Source organism: Pristis pectinata, chromosome 1 (assembly GCF_009764475.1).
Source record: "Pristis pectinata isolate sPriPec2 chromosome 1, sPriPec2.1.pri, whole genome shotgun sequence".
Taxonomy (NCBI): Eukaryota; Metazoa; Chordata; class Chondrichthyes; order Rhinopristiformes; family Pristidae; genus Pristis; species Pristis pectinata.
The window spans coordinates 30,198,635-30,214,505 of record NC_067405.1 but is presented as its reverse complement, the minus strand read 5'-3'; the positions used below and the strand labels follow the sequence as shown (position 1 = coordinate 30,214,505).

The following is a 15,871-nucleotide window of genomic DNA, read 5'->3' as shown; positions in this document are numbered from 1 at the left end:
CAGAGAATTGACCGTCAATCATCACCCTCTGCTTCCTATCAGAGCCAATTCTGAATCCACTTTTGCTAGCTCCACTTAAATCCTTATGTGACTTAACTTTCCAGATCAGCCAACGTACATTGCCCTACCTTCATCTACCCGGAGTTACTTAAAAAAAAAACAAAGATTTGTCAGATATGACGTCCCACGCACAAAACCATACTGACTATTCCTGATCAGGCCTTGACGTATCTGAATGATGGTAGATCTTGTCCCTCAGAATTTCCTCCAGTAACTTCCCTACAATTGAGTCAGGCTCACTGGCCTGTAGTTCCCTGGCTTGTCCTTGCTACCCTTCTTGAACTTCAACAGTGGCTAAGTAAACATCTCTGCAAGGACCACTGCAATCTCTTTTCTGGCCTCCTATAAGAGTCCAGGGGTGCACTTGGCTAGGCCCTGGGGATTTGCCCACCTTAATGCGCTTCAAAGCAGCAAATACCTCCTTCCTCACAATAAGCATATGATCCAAAACCTCACTACTTATTTCCCTCATTTCTTTAGCATCCATGATATTCTTAGTAAGCACCAGGGAGAAATGGACATTAAAATTCTCAGCCATCTCCTGCAGCTTCACACACGTGGCCCTAACGACCTTTAAGAGGATCTAGTCTCTCCCTAGTCACCCTTTTACTGTTAATATAACTGAAGAACCTCTTGGGATTATCTTTAACCCTGCCTAGCCAAATCCATCACATACCCTCTTTTTGCCCTCCTGGTCTTAAACTTATATTCATCAAGAGATTCATTTGTCACCCAGCTGCCTAAACCTTGTACACTTCCTTTTTTTCCTGACCAGAGCCTTGATCTCTTTCATCAGCCAGGGTTCCCTGAACTTAATGTGTCTACCCTTCACCCTAACAGGAACATGAATTGACCTGGACGATCATACGTAAGACAAGCTTTTTCACTGTACCTCAGTACAAGTGACAATAATAATAAACCAATACATGCTGGCAACTGGACTCTTGAAATGACTCTTTAAAGCCCCTCACTTACCAACTGTTCCTTTGCCCTTTAAATAGAATCACCTAGTCAATCCCAGCTGGATCCTGCCAAATGCCCTCAAAGTTTGCCCTACTCCAGACTTTAACCTGTGGACCTATTCTATCTTTTTGCCCATAACTATTTTAAAACCAATAGAATTCTGGTCACTGGACCCAAAGTGCTTACCAACTGCCACTTCAGTTACTTGGCCCACCTCATTCCCCAAGAGGAAATTCTGCCCCATCCAAGCCCTTTGCACTCTGGGTGGCCCTGTCAATACTTGAAAATTGAAGTCCCCCACTAGCACTACCCTACTATTCTCACAAGTATGTGCACTCTCAACACATCTGTTCAAGTTCCCACTGACTATTTGGGGGGGGGGGGGGTGTTCTATGATATAACCCTACCAAGGTGACCATCCCCTTCTTATTTCTAAGTTCTACTTGAGTAGCCTTGTTAGATGATCCCTCAATTTTGATGTACATGTGACTAATAAATAATTATCTTGTCTTACCTAAGCACTGTTGTTGTCAAGTCCTCCCTTATCAAAAACAATATTTCCCTCCCACCCACCCCCCCCTTACCTGCTCCTCTGTCACACAGCATTGATATCCTGGAACGTTGAGCTGCCAGTCCTGCCTTCTCTCAGCCACATTTGTTATAGCTACAATATCCCAGTCCCTAGAGGCAATCCATGCCCTCAGTTTGTGTTTTAGCCATTAAGCTTTGTCCATTGAAATAGATGCAATTTAAAACAGTGGTCCTATCTGCCCTTTCACTGTAAACATGGCTATCCTGATTGCTAGGCTTACACCCTTTGGCTGCTGCAACATACCAGTCTTCTCACTGACTTCGTTCAAGTCCCATCCCCCTGCCAATATAGATTAAACCCTCTCTGGTGGCATGTCAAATGAATGTCAAATCATTGCACCACTTAAAAGGTTAATTTGCAACACCAAGCCACTAAGCATTAAAAGGTAGTTACATTCCTTGTTCACTTTACCACCAGAAATAAATGATTTCAGTAATTAATATTACTTTCACCAACTATTTGAGGAAGTAATTGAGTTAATATTGCATCAGGTAGACATTCAGTCATTTTTGGGAAGAACACAATAGTATGTTATCGATTCCTTCCAATGTTACTGGAGTTCAAATCAGACTAAAATGTATCAAAACATTGGAACCATCCATGGCCAAAATATCAGTTCAAGCATTCCCAGAGTTTTCCCATCCATCAGCACTGTTTCATTCACATTCCCAAAATATACACAAGTCTTGGAAATGGTTGCCAGCCTGCTGCTTTGGTCTGTGATACAGATGATATCCTTAATAAAATTTAGATGGCAATGTGCAGGACAGATGAATAACCATAAGGAAGATCCAGTTGTTAGATTTAAACCCAAGTTACAGGATTATGTCATAAAGAGCATATATAGTAATCAAAAATATTTTGGTCACTCAGACACTAGCTTTACTCTGATCAATGTTTACCCACATGCCTATGTGTCAAAATAAAATTATACATCTGTATCCTCTCAACAGAGCATATCAAATGGCCTTAGCGTGGCTCATTCAAATTGGCATCTGTCTGGACTGCTTAAATTGTTTTAATAAATGCAATAAAAAGGACCACTACAATAATGTTAGTTTAGTACAAAAATGTACATGTAATTTTTACTCACTGAAAAGAGGTGAATACAATTCTTAAAAACATCTATATTCTGTCATTGTTGCAGTTCTTTTATTCTTTAACTAAGCTTGCTTTCACTGTTGAAGTTTAGAGCTAATATGACTTTTCAAAATCAAATGATCAAGTAAAGGGAAAAGAAAAAAAAATCACTAAGTTGAACACCCTGAGAGAGGGGGTCGCCAAGCATGGTACAAATTTAATCTGGATATCTGGTCAAATGAAATAAGCTGCACAATGCAGAGTAAAGGTTGACTGTAAAGAGTGGTTATGTTGATGAGGACTTCACCTCTAAGTTAAAAAATCCCCATAAATCTAAGAGTCCATTTCTCCTGGTTGAAGAGGTGCAAGTACAAGGTTTTCATCTTTAATTAACTAGTCACAGTCAAAACATTTAAAAAGAATTTTGTGCCTTTATTGGAATGGTGCAAGGCTTTAAGTACACACTTTGATTAGATTATTTGGTTTAAATCAAAATGAGGCTCTAGAACTACAATACTGGTCCAACAGTCTTTTTTTTTGCAGCAAGAAACAAAGAAAATGCATTCGGTATTCAGAAAGCACTAGCAGGCATCTGTTAGTTTGAGTAAGAAATGGTTCCCAAAGCACTTGCGGAGTTAGCCATATTTTTTTTATGGGAAATACAGTTCATTATTCTTTTGGGAACAGACTGGAGTCACAAATAACCAAAGTCACATGACTTGTACAAACCATTTGAGCCTATTTGATGCAGATATAATTTTTAGGCTTGAGAATTTTCTTCTCATTAGAAGAGAATGGATAAACCAGAACTATACACAAATAAAACCTCAATTTAAAAACGAGAGAAGAGGAAAAGGAACAATTTATTCCTTCCAATAGTTAGTGCTAGAATTCCTGTTGGGAAAGTTTCAGTCTGCACAGTACTTGATGAATGTTGGTATGTTAATTATACCCAACTCATATACAGACATCAACAAGCTACACTAAACAGTCACAACATTCCATCCTTGGGCAAAAAGCTTCTTAGTTTAAGTACGTTCCTGGTTCACTTGTGAGAAATTAACTTCTCATTTCGTTTTTATGTTAGAGATTTGATTATTTGTGCAACTCCTATTGATCAGTACCTTCATATACTCTTACCAAGTATTATTTTTTTTGCCATTATTTCACTTTATAGATTACCTATTTTTTTTCATTTTCCCCACCTGATGTATAAAAAAAATCAGTACGAAATATAAACAAGCTTCTTGTATTGTACACAGTGGGTACAATTGAAGTATGGTAGAGCTGACGTTCCAATCTCATTCAAATCCTACAAGTCTTGGAGTTCCCATCATATGCATCATTTTAGGGCATAATCTGATCTAAAACCATTATAGAATTTTCTTACAAATTAGTCCAAAATGTTTAATAAAGAAAAATTGTTCATATTTTGGCTTAACACAATTTAGCCCATTTTAAGACACTCAATTGTTTAAGTTTGCCAACACATACTGTTTTTAAAAATCAAGCCATTTTTAAACAACAACACCAGTCATCCAGACCCAACAGGCCCCCAAAAGCAAGGCTTCCCCTCAGCCCTTAGAATATTGAGATCAGCCTTAAGACATGACTCCAAAGACAGGATTGTGGCGACAAATGCTGGGGCCAATCTCCTCATAATCTTTTTTGGTGTGGCATACCTGGTAGAACTCCGGCTGTAGACAAAAATAATTTTTCAGATTAAAGCTGCAGAAAAGAAAAACTACTGAATATACAGTATAGAGTAATATAGCCTAATGCAAAGCTTATCAATGTATTCCTGCAGTTCCTTGAATACTTTTGTACCATGAAAAGGTGTAGGTCTGTATCCAGAATTGAGCATTAAAATATAAAAATCCAATTAGGTGGCCTTGAAGAGGTATGGAGTTTAACAGATGCTTCAATGACTAGCAGAGAGACTTAAGTTTAACCTAGTATGAGGTACAATAAACTAATTAACCTACCAGTGTCTCTTAGGATACAAGAGGAAATAGATTTCCCCGAAGTTCTACTTAGTCACAGGGAGAAGGACAGCACTCTCAGTCATGATTGAACCCAGGTTGCTTGAGCTGTGCAGTAGTTGCACTAACTGCTGTTCCAGATCAGGCAAAGATAAAATTGGACTCCCAGAGCAACATACTTTGAGACCTGAGCATTATGCTTGACCGAGGATATTCCCAACAATTTTTCTATTTCAGATTTTCAGCGTGGGAAGTGTTTTGGTATACACAAGTACATTATCAGCTAACTCCCCACACTGCAGAGCCACAAACTCGTGAGGTCAGCCAGTGTTACTACAAGTGCTGATAAATGTAATGAATTGGTTCAGAGAAGTGTCCAGTGAAGCCCATTTGCCATGAGAACTGCATTTGATGTCTTATGTTGGCACATGGTGAAATATCACCAGTTTAATATGCAATTGGAGTTGGAGTCAAAGAGCTTAAATCCATAGACAGATTGACCACCGAACATCACTTCAGCGTTAAGTGTCATTGCCAGTGGCCTTGGAGGTTTTCATTTTTGTTATTCCATGTCTCCCTCCCCATCCCTTGCAAATAGGGGACTTAGTTGTATTGATTACATTGTCTATTAGATGCTACATAACACCAAGGCTTACAACTCCTAAATGGTGTGAATGAATTTGTGCACAATTCATATTTGATTAAAAATGCAGCAAAATATGACACTCATGTTAAAATAAGTCATCTATGTCTTAAAGCAAACTGAGCACAAGAGAAACCAAATTTCAGTATAATACCTTTTTGTCTACCAATTACTCAAAGGCAAAAAAAAACTAATGATGAATATCTCAATCTTATAATTGTGAAATAGGCAAATTTAACAAAAATGTTTACTCACAGTGGATGCTAGCATTGACCCTCCAAACCAAACTGCATATCTTTGCATGTGGTGCGTGATCACTTGAACATCAATTGGTTTAGGCTACAAAATGAAACAAATACCTGTAACATTATTCTTAAAATAAAATTCTTAGGAAGTTAAATTGAGATTTCTAGTTTTACTGCTGTGGAGACCAATTACTAAACCTATTAATCTAGGAGAAAAATGTTCAGATTCTGCTGAAAAGCAATCACAAATAAAAACAAATCTTTTGTTTTTACAATAATCAAGTTTTGTTATGCATGAACAACACTCATTTCTGCCAGGTATACAAATATACATTTCCCTTAGCCTTAAGATCCTACCAGGATATTTGTTTCTTCTAGCCAAATGCATCCCTAAAGTACATGTATTTTAAGGCAACAGGTTAATAGCAGTGTCATGAAGTATCTGAGACAAAATCAATTTATCATAACCCCAGCATCCGCAACAAAAACCAATCAGGAAACAAAAAATAAAATCATGTATTCCTACTGTCAGGTTGGTTGCATTCATGTGAAATCATAGTTGAGCACAACTCATTGCGAGCAACAAATCAGAAATAATATGGCATGTGAAATGGCCTACCTATAAAGCCAAAAATCCTGTGGGTCCAGCATCTGCAATCTCTCATATCTCTGAAAAACCTGATGGGTTTACTAGTTAGTTATGAGCAACTGAGAAATAATGAATGCATCATAGGTAAGAGTTGCACAGTAGACCTACTTCCTTTCTGATCTTAAAGTCAGAGGCAGTGATCTTAAGATACAACTGTAACAAGGAAACACGCTACCCCATCCACATTTCAAAGTCTATTCTGAAAAACTCTGATGCAGTTTTGAATAAGGTTTTCCTGGTCTGGAAGTAAATTGCTATTTACAAAGCGACTTATCAAATAGTCAGTATTTGATCAGCTTGATTCAGAGCAGCTCTGAAATAGAGCTTGAACTCAAACCTGCCAATCCAGAAGTGTTCTGACACTGGGAATGTGCTTCAATTTTAACTTATTGAAACGAACTTAATTGGACTACACAACTTGGCTAATCAAAAATAAGCTACAGGAAAAGTATAGAGATTTTAAATTTCAAAAGAAAATCAAAGTTTTAATAAAATATGGCAAGTATTAATTTTTACACATTTTGGATATGTCATTTTGACAATTTATCAAAAAGTACAAACCTTCAGTTTTCCACCACTCAATTCTTCACTAAGTTGAGTCTGGCATCTACTGTCCTCTTTAGGTCTCGTTGTAAACGACGTCCAAAGTCTCTAAACATGGTTGAGCCACCAGAGAGGACAACATTCTGAAAACAAAATTCATTAAGCTTGATCTGCAGAACTTTAGTCTTATGAATCACCTGGTTAGAAATTACAAAGTTCACATTAAAATTCTGAAGTAGCCAGTTTCACCGCTGAGCAATTCTTCCCTAGCCTTGAAGAAAAAATTAGAATACATGAATTTTTAAACATCACACAAAATTCCAAAAGGATGAAAATTCAGAAAGCATGGTTAAAGAGAATTGTAAATATCAGACAAATCCTGGAAATATGAATGCAAGTGCAAAGAAATTATAGATCCGTAAGAGAAAAAAAATGAAAATACAAGATGTATTGGAAAAACCCTCCAAGCTAATAGACATGGAGAGAGATAATGCACACGGTGGACAAGATAGATCTAGAACTCCTGATAGGTCCACTCCAGTTAGGAGCCATTTAATTGTGGATGGAAAGCATATCAGTAAACTTATTTGAGAATTTCAATATCAGAAATCTTTTCAAAAAGTGGGAACTGTGAAGGATACTATGCATTTAATATAACATGGAAAAACAAGCAACGTGGTCTGAGAAACTGCTCTAGATAATAAGTCGACATGGATGATTTTGTCAGGCTTAAAGTGATTAAGGCACCAAGTTCCCAAGGACACGGTATCTACCTCAGAACAGAAGATCAGATTTGTATTTAGATTGCAAACTAGTTAAGAGTAAAATTGAGTTTTTAAGAATACATCAGGATCAAAGAACTGAGTTGGAGAGTTGGATGATAGAGTAATCATAGCATGGCCAGAATTTCAGATTCTGTTTGAAGGCAAGAAACTTGGATCTGAAAAAGATCATGGGGGGGGAGGGGGGGAGGAGGAAGGAGAAAAGGGAATTTTTAAATACACAAATCACAGCAAGCTGCAAATCTCTACCCCAAACGCATTGCAAATATTCAAGGTGGAGATCGATAGCCATTTAAACTACAAGGAGTCAAAGGGTATGGAGAAAGAGCTGGAAAGGGATGTTAAGGCCAAGACTGAATCTTATCAAAATGTTAGGCTCGAGGGTTCAACTGGCCCCCTCCTGTCTGCCTCATTGGGAATACTACCCATCTAACTGGCATCATGAAAGACTTTGCAAACTTAATTCAAATTGTTCCTATTCACAGACGATAAAGTGGAAAGGCAAGACAATACAAATTGTGATAATCCTCCAAGCTGGGAGACACATGGCCTGCTTCATGAACCAGTATATGAAGATAGCTACATGACATAGCCTTATCTGGACCCAAGTTATAAATAATGCAGAGCAAAACTAGATATCATAGCACGCTGAAGGACTATGCAAGGGAAAGAAACAGAACTGGCAGCCGGATACTTAGAACATTTTAAATGATCACAAAGCAATTGACCACCTGGGCATAGAGCATTTAATCAGAAAGTTTGTACATCAGTATACAAGCTCACAAATTAAGCAATGCTACACACCAGAAGCACTTACCTTATAGAGCGGACGTCTAACATCAATAGGGCAGTTCTGAATAACTTCATCAACTACTTCTGAAATGGGCTGTGTGAAATCAGGATTTGCAAACTAGAAGAAAAATCACTGTCCATTACTAATGATTAATGAGAATAATAACACATGCACAACAGTGAAAGTTGCAATGCAAATTTGACAAGTACAATTTAAAATGTTACCTCTGGGTGAAGAAAATTTCAGGGCCCAAAAATCGCTCGTAGCCTACATCAATGGTGAATTCTTTCTTGGAGATGGCATTGACTCCAGTATATTGTTTGATCCATTTGGCACCATCTGTGTCATATTTGCTGAACTCTTTTACCAAATCGGGGCAGACATAAACTGAAGCGTTCCTTTAATTTAGTAAAACATTACAAGTTTAAACAATAGGTACACAAAAATTAGTTAATTTTTTACAATATCTGACACCAAAATCTTTATCTTGGAAGTTTAAACATATTGCTTTAATTCATTAGAACATACCAAATACAAGGTAAAGAGGCAACATCTTTATCAAAAATATTCCAATTTAAATGAAAATTAGTAGTTTGTGCTAATATCCAGTTTGCTAAATCATAGAATGAGAGATACAGCATGGAAACCAGGTGTTCAGTCCACTGAATCCATACTGACCTTCAAGCACCCATTTACAATAACCCCACCTTGACCCATTTTAGTCTATCCTCATTCCCATCAATTCCCCACCAAATACTTTCCACTGATTTTTAGTGGCCAAATAACCTACCAATCTGTACATCTTTGGAATGTGGGAGAAACCTGAGGTAGTTGGAGGAAACCCATGTAGTCACAGGCTGAACAAAACCTACAGATAGCATCCAAAGTTAGCACTGAACTCAGGTTGCAGATACTGAAAGACAACAGCTCAACTAGCATTTAAGAGAATACTTAATCAAACTGAGCATGCAACAAAAATGAAAGCAAATGCCCCTTGCTTCAGTGACTGAAATGTTGCTTGGGAAAAACAACAAAGATTGCCTAAAACACGAGAACTATATACATTGCCACCACTTGTGAAAGCACTTAGGCTCCAGATTTTATTCAAGAGCAAGTATAATCATGGGTGTCAAAAAAGTGTTTATGTTAATTTACATTAAATACCCCCGTAACAAGCTATCCATTAAGGGCCTGCCTCTCTGAACAAAATTTGAACATTTATTCTAATATTTCTGTGGCTCTCAATTTTGTGTCAATACATAACCAAGTGCCTTGAGAAGTTATCCCACATAGAACAATACAGCATAGTACAGGCCCTTTGGCCTGCAATGCTGTGCTGACATTTTATCCTACTCTAAAATCTATCTAACCCTTCCCTCCCACACAGCCCTCTATTTTTTCTATCATTCGTGTGCCGATTCAAGAGTCAAATGTCCCTAACGTATCTGCCTCCCAACCTCTGCGCGATCCACACCCCCATCATGAAAATAAACCTTCCTCCAATCACCTTAAAATTATGACTCCTCCTGTTAGCCATTTTTCGCCCTAGGGAAAAATCCGACTGTCCACTCGATCTATGCCTCTTATCTTGTACACCTCTATCAAGTCACCTCTCATGCTCCTCCTCTCCAAAGAGAGGAGCCCTAGCTCACTCAACCTATCTTCATGACATGCTCTCCAATCCAGGCAGCATCCTGCTAAGTCTCCTCTGCACCCTCCGAAGCTTCTACATCCTTCCTATAATGAGGCAACCAGAACTGAACACAATACTCCATGTGTGGTCTAACCGGAGTTTTAGAGGGCTGCAATATTACCTTGCAGCTTTTGAACTCAATTTCCCAACTATTAAAGGCCAACACATCATATGCCACCTTAACAACCTTATCAACCTGCGCAGCAAACTTGAGGGATCTATGGACATGGACCCCAAGATCCCTCTGTTCCTCCACACTGCCAGGAGTCCTGCATTAACCTTGTATTGCACCTTCAAATTTGATCTTCCAAAGTGCATCACTTCACACTTTTCTGGGTTGAACTCCATCTGCAACTTCTCAGCAGAGGTCTGCATCCTATCAATGTCCTATTGTAACCTACAGCAACCTTCTACACTATCCCACACCACACAACCTTTGTCATCTGCAAACTTACTAACCCACCCTTCCACATCCTCATCCAAGTCATTTATAAACATCACAAAGAGCAGGGGTCCCAGAACAGATCCCTGCGGAACACCACTCGTCATAGGACACCCAGGCAGAATATGCTCCATCTGCAACCACCCTGTCTTCTATGGGTGAGCCAATTTGGAATCCACACAGCCAAGTTTCACTGGATCCCATGCCTCCTGACTTTCTGAATAAGCCATGAGAAACCTTATCAAATTCCTTGCTAAAATCCATGTACAACATCACATCCACTGCTCTACCTTCAATGTGCTTTGTACATCCTCAAAGAATTCAAGGCAGCTCATGAGGCACAACCCGCCCCTCAAAGTCATGCTGACTGTCCCTAATCAGCCTATGGCTTCTCCAAATGCACATAAATCCTGTGGCTGTGGATAAATAATTACTGGAGAAAATTCTAGCAAACCTGCCCACACGAATATTGGCACCCCTCCAGTTCAGGTGTAACCCGTCCCTTTTGTACAGGTCGTACCTTCCCCAGAAGAGATCCCAATGATCAACAAATCTGAAACCCTGCCCCAATTCCTCAGCCACTCATTCATCTGCCAAATCATCCTATTCTTACCCTCACTGATACGTGGCACAGGCAGCAATCCAGAGATTACTACCCTTGAGGTCCTGCTTTTCAGCTTCCTACCTAGCTCCCTGTATTCCCTTTTCAGGACCTCATCTCTTTTCCTTCTGATATCATTGCTACTACGACTTCTGGCTGTTCGCCCTCCCCTTTCAGAATGCTGTGGATCTGATCTGAGACATTCCAGACCCTGACACCCAAGAGTCTCTTTCACATCCACAGAATCTATCTGCCCCCCTTACTATTGAATCCCTTATCACTACTGCTCTCTTCCCCCTTCCATTCTGCGCCACACAACCAGGTTTGGTGCCAGAGACCTGGGCACTGCAGCTTTCCGCTGGTAGGTCTCCTCCCCCCCCCCCCCCCCCCCCCCCCCCCCCCCCCCCCCCCCCCCCCCCCCCCCCCCCCCCCCCCCCCCCCCCCCCCCCCCCCCCCCCCCCCCCCCCCCCCCCCCCCCCCCCCACCCCCAACAGTATTCAGAGCGGTATACCTTTTATTCAGGGGAACAGCCACAAGGTACTCTGCACTACCTATTCTTCCTCCACCTGACAGACACCCAACTACCTGCTTCCTGCAGCTTAGGAGTGACTGCCTCCCTGTAACTCTCATCTATTAACTCCTCATTCTCCCTTAGGAGCCAAAGGTCATCTCTGCATCTCTAGTTCCCTAACATGGTCTGTAAGGAGCTGCAGCTGGATACACCTCGTGCAGAGTAGCTATCAGGGAGGACTTGAGGTCTCCCAGAACTCCATCTTACAAGATGAACACACCACTGGTCCTGGAGCCATTCTAACTACTCTAGCCTGCCACTAAAGGGAAAACTTACTTACCTTAGCCTCCACCTCCTCTCACCAAAGCCTTGGTCTCCCACTAACACTGGCCACTCCAAAATGGCCACTTCGCTTGACCCTACCCTTTTATTGGCTGTTATTAGCCAAATCAACTATCAACAATTTGCAAATGTGCCTCTTTTAGACTCCTGCAAAGTGAAACTCAAGCACAGAGACTTTCTTCAAAGCTCCCGCTCCAACACGTGAAAGGCACTACACAGAGGTTGGCATTTGTTTTTAAAAAAAACTGTACCTTTACAGCCTTTGCCGTTTCCAGGGACTGTTCCGGGGGTATGCCCACCTCTCGATCTCTCAAAAGTTGCTGGATGAAGTATGTAATATCACGACCGGCAATAGGAATGTGTTTAATGCAGCTACCAATCACATAACCTTCAGCCTTTAAAAGGGAGAGAAGAACATTTTAAAAAGATCAGTTCAGGCTGCTGAGCATTCAGTGGTCATTCAAAACACCTGTCCTACTAAACTCAAAAATTCACTTAACCTAATAAATTTTGAATTCTGAGATTACAACCTCATCAGTTTCAGGTTACTAGGAAATGTCATTAATAAAGAATACAATAGCACATTAATACCAATAATTTATTGGCATCTCCACAGTTAAATATTTCTTATTTTTACCTCTTAGATAGTCCCTTGGGATTGAGGATGGCTTGTTTTCCATTCTGGTCTTGTGGGTTGTGAGGTGGCTGTTGACGACAATGTGGGACAGATGGGATAGGTGGTGCTCAGGTGTACAATTTGTGACATGGCATTCCTCTTTTGTTGTTTACTTTGGACTTCAGATGCATGGACTTAAGGTTTTCAACATCATCCTGTTCTTTCACCATTCCCATGATTCCCATGAGTCAGAGGGAATATCACATCTTTTCAGGAAGCTTTGAATCTTCTCCCCTCTCCACCTGACAGTTTCTTCCTGATAGAGCTTGCAATGGAGCATCTCATGACTTTGTCATTCAGCATGCAAAAGACACGGCCTGCTGGGATGCTGGTTTGGGACAGGATACTGATGTAGGGTTGCCTGTACCAATGCTTTTCTTCACAAAATTCTCCAAATTAATTGGAAAGATACATCTTTTCACTGCCTTGTGGTGCCTGCTATAGGGAACTAATGTCTCAAAAGACAGGGATAACTGCTATTCATTAGACCTTTTTTTGGCCAGGTTCAACATCATGATCTTCAAATACCCTCCAGTTAATCCAAGGCTATGCTGGCACATTGAAGATGAAATTCATCACCTCTAGCAAAAAGTGGATGCTAAGATATGGGAAGTGGCCCAAATTTTCTATTTTCAGAGGGCCACTTTGTGGATGTTGAACACAAGGATCATTCTCCTCAATGCTCAGTGAACAGCCCAGAGCTTAGCCTCTGAGCACATGCAAAATAACTATACGTGCACTGCCATTTGAGTGCTGAGATTGAGATGACCATGGTTCTGGAGTGCCTTAGTAGCTTGAACACAGTCGTATTAATGCTGAAGATCAGATCCACTCCTGCACAGAATCTGTCTGTTGCCATCACTACAATTTTGATTGCCTGTTTTACCCACCATCCTTGTGGATACAGGGGCCCAATGCCCTACTGCTCCCTACTCTTGACAGGGAGCAGCAGGGAAAAAACAACTTTCAAATTTGAGCAAAAATAAGAAAACCATTTAAAGGTACACTAAAAAGATGTGAAAATATTTATTTGTAACCAAATTTTGATTGCAACCCCAATCTTGCTTAAGTGCTTTCACTATGAATTCTATAAAATATGAAGGCAAAGTGATTATGGGTCTGCATTCTCCGCAAAAACATTAATAAATGTGGTGACATGCCATGTGGCTCCCCAAACTTGCTCTTAGTAAGATCTTAGCTTTGTCTCCACTTTGCTGCTTGTTCATCATCCTTGACATCATTTGATGTGTGACTTGGCATCTGAAGTTTAAGTTAGATAAATAGAACTCATTGATGTATATGAATTTTCTGACAGCATTTAACAAGGTGTCACTTGAAAGGCTGATGCACAAGGACTTGGTGTTAGGGAAAGTGTGTTAGCATGGATTGAAGATTGGTCATTGCACACAAGATAGAGTCAGATAAACAAGTCCTTTTTTTTGGGCTGGATAGATGCAACTAGGAGCGTTAGATCAGTTTTAAGGCAGCGTTATGGTGTGTTGGCCTTCATTAGTCAGGGTATTGAGTTCAAGAGCTGTGAGCTAATGTTACACTCTGTAAAACTCTGGTTAGACCACACAGAGTATTGTGTTCAGTTCTAGTCGCCTCATTTTTCGGAAGGATGTAGAAGCTTCAGAGGGTGCAGAGGAGACTTAGCAGGATGCTGCCTGGATTGGAGGATTGGAGAGCATGTCTTCTGAGGATAGGTTGAGTGAGCTAGGGCTCCTCTCTTTGGAGAGGAGGAGGATGAGAGGTGACTTGATAGAGGCGTAAGTGGCTAACAGGAGGGGGGATAGTTTTAAGGTGATTGGAGGAAGATATGTGGGGGGTGGGGTGGAATGTTAGAGGTAAATTTTTATAAAAACAGAGTGGTGGGTGTGTGGAATGCACTGCCGGCAGAGATGGAGGAGGCAGATACATTAGGGACATTTAAGAGTTTTGAATAGGTACATGAATGAAAGAAAAATGGAGGGCTGTGGGAGGGAAGGGTTAGATAGCTCTTAGAGCAGGTATAGTACAGGCCCTTTGGCCCATGATGTCAGCACAACATCATGGGCCAAAGGGCCTGTAATGTTCTAAAGCAAGTAAATTTTTGAAGATTGGGAGAAATAGAGGGCAACAGAGAACTGGCACGAGACAAGGTTTGGGACAAATTAGATTGAATGGCAGAGCATGCTTGAGGGGTAGAGTGGCCTTCACCTACTCCTATTTTGTATTGTGTTCTATTGAGCCCAACCCAAATTTACACTCCTCCTTAATTGGCCACAAAGAATTTCAGCAGTTCTTCTGCACTTTGGAATAGGTTGGGTTCATCCTACACTCAGAAATTACAAATAAAGTGGGCTTTCCTTTGTGAGCAAGGTTAATGTAAATCAGTCAAAACATTTGCTTGATGGGAAAGGGAACAATGTCAGTCATGCAAGTACACATGATAATAGACAGCACTAAATTTTATGCTTGCTAAGAGAACTTTCTTATGGGACTAGATACAGGAAACCCTGCAATTAAAAAAAAACTCTTGATAGTTAAAGATACATCATAAGTTGAGCTCTTTCCACCTCCCCCAACAAATTTTTTTGGTGGCAAAAAAAATTGCAAGATGTATTTTAACAGACCAAATTCATCATGGACAACAGCAAATGTACCCAATGGAGTTGCTGGATGGGTTTGAGGTCAGCTATCCTTCAAACCACAGGAAATTACATCAGTTCCACCAGAAAGGCAACCTATGCTGGTTCTTGGAATTGCAATATTTTAAAATCACCAATAGCACTAATGGGAAACTTATTTCAGTTGAGGAAGAGAACATGTGTACCCTTGGCAACATTAGTATTCAGTTTTGCAAAGAATACCAAATAGAAAATGGTGTTATATTAAAAAATATACAAACTCAGCTGGCAACATGGGGACTAAAACTAGGTTTGAGAAATAAAACAATAAAACAAGTTCTGACCTCTCATTTGTATACATGCCCCTTTTAGTCTGATAGTAGGAAGTGCAGGATAACTATGCATTCAGAGTACAGTGCCTACTATTCAAGTTTAAGCAAAAAAATCTAAGACCCATGTTTGGACTCTTGCATATTTAAACATCTGCTTGTCTTCAACCTACATTGCTCACTCCTGGCCTATGTTCCTCTTTTACAATCCTCAGATTGCTTCCCCTTTAACTTCAATCATGACCTCTATTTGTAAGATTTTTATATTCATGACCAAAGAAGTCACAGGCACGTGGCTATATAGCTTTCCAAGGGTTTTTTTTTGGGGGGGGGGGG

General features: G+C 40.2%; 1 protein-coding gene across 1 annotated transcript in view; it reads right to left on the bottom strand.

The window, feature by feature from the left end:
* Nucleotides 1-2,891: 2,891 nt before the first annotated feature.
* Nucleotides 2,892-15,871, bottom strand: part of actr3 (actin related protein 3) — a 50,017-nt gene continuing 37,037 nt past the window's right edge. Inside the window, 9 exon segments of the mRNA XM_052034270.1 lie at nucleotides 2,892-4,392; nucleotides 5,576-5,659; nucleotides 6,776-6,810; nucleotides 6,813-6,900; nucleotides 8,357-8,449; nucleotides 8,557-8,567; nucleotides 8,570-8,719; nucleotides 8,795-8,799; nucleotides 12,168-12,316. Coding sequence (XP_051890230.1) covers nucleotides 4,297-4,392; nucleotides 5,576-5,659; nucleotides 6,776-6,810; nucleotides 6,813-6,900; nucleotides 8,357-8,449; nucleotides 8,557-8,567; nucleotides 8,570-8,719; nucleotides 8,795-8,799; nucleotides 12,168-12,316 — 711 coding nt within the window. The 3' untranslated portion in view covers nucleotides 2,892-4,296.